The following is a 6,000-nucleotide window of genomic DNA, read 5'->3' as shown; positions in this document are numbered from 1 at the left end:
GCAATTATCCAGGTAAAGATTAATCAGCTAGACAGAATGACAGATGAAGCTACAAGATATGATTGCATCATTTGCATAAATTAGTATTTACCATAAAACTCTACAAACTTGCCAACAACCCCATGCTTTCTTATCATTTGTGTACTGTCAACACCAAGTCAGTAGCTATGACACCATCTCGTAGTTTGCCTAATAATTTGAACCCAACGACACCCGGTAGGACCATGCTCATGGGCTGCAAAAATATGAGATAAATAAATATTTCTTACAATAACTTCTCCAATGGTCAAAACCACAGAGGTCTATACATTATTACAAACAATATGCATACTGTTAAAAGAAAGGAGAGAATTGGAATTTTTCAGAGATACTCAGAGAATAAATTAATTTCATTCTCTAATTTTAAAAGTAACTCAGAGGGTTCTATAACAAATTAGCATGCTAGTTTTACCTGGCCAAGCATTACAGCTTCTGCTTCTAATTTTAAAAGATACTCAGAGGGTTCTATAACAAATTTTAGAAGTTTAATTTGAGAAATTCAAAATATATTTAAGCTCTGAGAAACAAAGTAAAAATAACTAAGGGCTTTTGCTTTCAAAACATATTTCCTATTTTACATTTCAGTTTTCAAATAACATTGCATCTTAAGCTTAGTACCACTTGTTTTTTAAAAAATAACAATAACAACACTACTTTCATGACCTATGGTAATTTTCTCACGTTTTGAAATAGTTTTTTTTTTTCAAACATGTGTCATTTTGACATCTTGATTAGCATCCATATTAATACCTTCTTGGTCTATCCTTAAATCTTGTTCATCCATAACTAACTCTTCTCAGGTATAATGACAAAAAAAAAGTGTATCTTTTCTATGCTCATTATTATAAAAAGTATGTAAAGTTCAAAAGCAATAGGAATTACTCTTTGTTTTCTAACAAGATAATTTGGCATCTGCTTCAAACTTGGAAACCTTACTTTTAATTTTCCAAAACATCTTTCAATGTCATCCTTCAATGAAAAAAGTTTATGATCGAATAACACTTGTTTACCTCGTGGCCGTCCTCCATCACAAAAAACAAGCCAATGATATTAAAAAATGATTTATAAAATATTTTGAAATTTAGAGTAAGCTAGATAAAATTGATTTATAAAATAAACAATGCACTTATTCAATAACTCAAAGGTTAAAGGAAGAAAATTAATATTAAAAAAAATACCTCCATGGGGTTTTGGAAATTTATTTTAAGGAGTTATAGCATGTAAAAACACTCTTGCATCATTTGTTGTCCCTTACCAGCCAGAATTAAAAAAATGTGAATAACAACATATCAAAATCACATATGACCAAAACATTTTTGTGTTACCTTGATTTTTCTTTCGTGAAAAACAGTTTGTCTAGAAGCATAAATATAAGCAGGTGCATGTATATCATCAATAGTACCAATTCAATTCTACATATACAATATAGTTAGTATGATATGAAAATAAATGTGAAGTATTCTAAATACATGAATTGAAAAACTTAAAATAAGGATGATATTTTTTTATTGTTTACAATATAAGGATGTTAAGTTGTCTAACTTATTTGGAAAATTATTGTCATGCCTAACTTGCAAAATGCTCTTTGAACAGTTTTAAATCGCCTACAGTATGCAATAAGTGTTGAAATTGTTCAACAACTCAATTACGCAAGTTCTGAACACTATGATTAAGAACATCACAATTGCTTCCTCTATGCTAAACCTTTTCCGTCTCAAATTTCCGACATTCTTTAAAGTTTCACAATAATTCATAAACATGTCCTTCATTCTAAAATTCTCATAACATCTAGCTTTGTGACCAACCAAGATAGAGAAGAAGTGGGGACAAAAGAGTAGGTTACCAGAGAAATTAAAACGAGAAGAAAGTAGAGAGACTAAGATGTGAAACGAGAAAAAAAAAATTTAGATAATTTACAATTAATGCCACCATCTTTTCATATAGTTCGTTTCCATTTTTTTTTTGCAAAAATAGTGAAAACAATATTTTTATTTTGTTTTCAAAATTAGGTTGTTTTTTAAAAAATATTTTCAAACTTTCAACCAAACATATTTTTACCATTTTATTTTTCTCTTCTCTCATTTCTCCTCTACTAAGCATTTTCACATTTTTATTTCTCACTTATTTTTTTTCTCTTTTTCTATTTCTCCTTCGCCATAAAAAAGGATAAATAATATGAACTCAACTTTTGTTGGATGAAAGAAAAAACATACTTGCTTAGTTTATGAAATCATTTTCCTTGTCTATATGGATAAGGCAAAATGCAGAGGTGAAGAGCAGTTTTACGCTAATGCCCACAAGTTTTGGCAATGAACTTGAAAAATTGTCGTTTTCCAATTTCCGGGGTTTGGAGTCAGAGAGGAACATGTCCAAGGGCATTTAAGTAACAAGCAGCAAACTCTGCCCACAGAGACAAAGGTCCTTTCCTTATCCTATTCAACTCGTGTTCGTTCGTTGTTACCATTACCAGCAAGTTAAAGAGTGTTTATTCAGAGTACTTGAATTGAGGTTCCGAATGGCACACTCTCTGAGTTTTGCTCCTATTTGTTCCTTCAAGTCCTCTTGCACACAAGGTAACTACTCTCTCTCTCTCTCTCTCTCTCTCTCTCTCTCTCTGTCTTCTCACACCTCTTGGATTTTGCAGCACTAAATATGTAACTCAATGTGGTTTTTCTTTTTATAGGGGCAATTTCCGGTAATTCGGTTGCCCGAAAGGCTTTTCAGATAAATGAGGCATGTCAGGATTCTAAGGCTCGAAACTTTCAATCTTTGAAGGTAGGTGAGGCTGGTTTTGGACTTTTGGTGTCCCATTTAAAACAGCATGCTTCTTGCTATCCAGTTATTTTGTCATGACTCAAGAGTGTTGAAAAATTCATGCATCTCGAATTGAAAGTTGAAACCCTCTCTGACGTTAATTTAATGCAGGCCGCGGATGGTAATCCAAGCACCAAAACAAAGAGTATAGTTTGTCCTGATTGTGAAGGAAATGGTAAGTGTAAAAATGTAGATTTTAAGTACTTTCGTTTCATGGTCTTTTTCTTGATCTTTCTTTATACGTGGGTTTAATGTTCATACCTTTATGACATGTCATGCAGCAACTACTTATTGTTCAATGCTTCTTTGTCTTGTTGAGAAATTTTAGACCTTTTCCTTTAAAATTGTCATGCCAAGTAAGTAGTGAAGGCAATGTTTTAAAACTCTATTAACCTGATAACTTACAACTTAAGTATATTTTGTACTGATATCACCTTAAGATATAGTGACAAAGTGATGCTTCATCCAGTGAAAACTTTGTACATTTGTTAGTTACTCATCTATTAGTTCTCCATTAGATAAGTCAGTTGTATGTGTATTTGTAATGCCAATAATTATCGAGGATGGACTTAGGCCAGTTGCTTTTGCCAATTATTTCAAAAGCTAACATACAATTTAAGTTTTTCTACTTTCATTAGAAATCTCAGCATTCAACTCACTTAGCTATCTTTCTTGTCAACTGCAAGGTGCAATATTATGCACTCAATGCAAAGGTACTGGAGTTAATTCTGTAGATCACTTCAACGGACAATTTAAAGCTGGTGGATTATGTTGGCTATGCAGGTATGTGCACTAAATATCACATTTCTGGTTTTGTCTCTTAATTTTAGTGTGAGCATGTGACTGTGCTGTTTTATGTGTTGTATGGCATATGGTGCTACTACCACACCATACTTTCCATTAAAAGAATAAATAGGGTTCATATCTGAGCCAATACAGCTCAAGAATGAAATCTATAATAATCTTTAGTTCTTAAAGAATATATAAAGGAATATCATCCTATCATTATCATGCTCATGGTCAACACAAAAAAATTATTTTTCCTCCCTATCAGTGAGCAATAAAAATAACTTTTCAAGGTAAGATTATCTCTACCAACCAGTTGAGATGCACAATGGCTGGGTATTACCAATAAATAAATAATTATAGTTAGATTTTACAAAGAGTTTGAATAAAAAAGACAAATAAAAGCTGAGGAATGTAATAGACAAGGTTGTTTAAATTGCACAAGCACATGATCATTAGCTAGCAATTAGAACTCTCCTGAAATCTACTTCTCAGCAGATAGGTGTATGCACATAAGTGTTAAAAGGTACATCCTTGCTGCCATGTAAACCAATCTTCAACTCATTATTATCACTATTGTTTTCATTAAGTTTAAATTGCCCCTTAGTGTTAGAAAACCAGAATAAAGGAACTCTTCTCAGATTCAGGAATTGCGTGATTGCCAGATGCCCAAATTGATCAAACCCCTCTTCAGTCAATGCCAGATCATTTTTTCCCTTAAAAGTCTCCAATGCATTAGCATTTTGTTTATTTACATACAGATAACAACACCTAGATTCTAGAAAAGTTACTATCTTGTGTACCTTTAACTCAGCTATCATCATCAATGTTCTCTACTTTTCCATCCACAAGTAAATGTGGACTATCGTGCTGATTTGAATCATGAACCCCATTTTTGCTTGTCAAACTATCTTCCATTTGTCGATGACAGAATTTTCATGGTAGAGCTTTAAGCATTCCTTCCTGACTGGAGACTTCTATGTTCTTTAGACATTTGTCTGACCTGGAAATCTATGCCTTGCCTCACATAATTCTTAACATGGATCCCAACATGACCATTACCGCTACACCTTTCCAGAAATTGGGACTCAAACTTTTCATCTAAAATCTAGCTCCATATCCAACAGAGAACCAAGTCAATACCACTTCATCCTCTAGTTGTGAGTATGAATCCTTCTCAAGTTCTCATCAAAGGTCATGCTACATTTGTGAATTGAAAGGGAATTCAACTTCATTTTTTCTAGACACAGAATGCATGAGGGAAAGCGGCTGATGCCAAACTGATTCTTCATCGAGTTCCTCCTTTGCTAACCTTAGATTTTCAGATGTTGTCCATGTTTTTTAATTAATGTTTGGATAAATAGTCATTTTCGTTTCTAAATGTGTAGAGCACTGACAAATTCGTCCTGGAAAGATGAAAATTCAAATTTTAGTCCCTGAAAGTGAAAAAAAGTGCAACAAATTCCTCCATCTGTTAACTTTTTAACGTTTTTTTCCAATAGTTGTGTGATTTTGGATTTCATCATTCCTTGAACTTAAAAAAAAAAAAAATCTCAGGTGGCTTTTGTGAGTGTATTATACTCTTTTTTGTTCAAATCTCTATTTGGTTTGGCTACAATCTAATTTCTATTCTATGCAACATATGTATGTTTCTTGCAGGGGAAAAAGGGACATATTGTGTGGAAGTTGTAATGGCGCTGGCTTTATTGGTGGATTCATGAGCACATTTGATGATTAGAAAAATAGCCCAGATTGGATATTTTAAGAATTGTTAATCGTTACAGCTAAAGAAAGAGAAAGGGAGTGTGGGGGACTAGGTAGCAACATGCATGTTCCTCTGTTGGTCTTTTGTTTTGAGTAATTAATGTTATACTTTGCCAGTTTTTTCAGTAAATGTAAGATTTTGTTTCCTTGATTATTGTTCCATGATTTTGATGTGTAACCGCAGATTGTACTTTGAATAAATTAAGCAATGATAGGAGAAATTTGGTTAAAACTAATGAATGGGACTTCACCATCGGCAGGGGGAAAACTGTAAACCCTAAATTTATACTTGAGAAATTTTAGTGTATATGTCTAAAATGCAAAAAAGAAAAAGTAAATAAAAATGTGCCTTTGCCTTTAATTTGGCATTGCTTTAAAATTAGTTTTTATATAAAATTTAAAAATTTATTTGATCAACTTAGACTTATTTGGTATAAGAATTTATTTGAGTAGTGTGTAACATTTTTCAAAACACTATTTTATGTAACATATGAGCCTGTAGGGGTTCTTATTTTTCTAAAAAATTATCCTCACTATCTTACCAATTATCATAGTTTTTTTTAATACCTTGTTATGTCATTTTATGCTAGCATTTGT

The 6,000-nt window shown here is 32.4% G+C and overlaps 1 protein-coding gene across 1 annotated transcript; it reads left to right on the top strand.

The window, feature by feature from the left end:
- The first annotated feature begins 2,439 nt into the window (after window positions 1–2,439).
- On the top strand, window positions 2,440–5,639 carry LOC114409578 (chaperone protein DnaJ-like). The gene is made up of 5 exons (XM_028373080.1): window positions 2,440–2,612; window positions 2,723–2,814; window positions 2,965–3,028; window positions 3,540–3,636; window positions 5,299–5,639. Exons 1-5 carry the CDS (start codon window positions 2,555–2,557, stop codon window positions 5,375–5,377), a joined length of 390 nt encoding a protein of 129 aa, XP_028228881.1. The 5' UTR covers window positions 2,440–2,554; the 3' UTR covers window positions 5,378–5,639.
- The last annotated feature ends 361 nt before the right edge of the window (window positions 5,640–6,000 follow it).

The sequence above is a fragment of the Glycine soja genome, chromosome 4, assembly GCF_004193775.1.
Source record: "Glycine soja cultivar W05 chromosome 4, ASM419377v2, whole genome shotgun sequence".
NCBI lineage: Eukaryota > Viridiplantae > Streptophyta > Magnoliopsida > Fabales > Fabaceae > Glycine > Glycine soja.
The sequence above is the reverse complement of the archived record's forward strand: the minus strand, read 5'-3'. Positions and strand labels throughout refer to the sequence as shown.

Coding starts and splice junctions, on each gene's coding strand:
- LOC114409578 (XM_028373080.1), top strand. CDS start 2,555: ATGGCACACTCTCTGAGTTTTGCTCCTATTTGTTCCTTCAAGTCCTCT. Junction 2,815..2,964: donor GAAACTTTCAATCTTTGAAG/GTAGGTGAGGCT, acceptor AATTTAATGCAG/GCCGCGGATGGTAATCCAAG. Junction 3,637..5,298: donor GGATTATGTTGGCTATGCAG/GTATGTGCACTA, acceptor TGTTTCTTGCAG/GGGAAAAAGGGACATATTGT.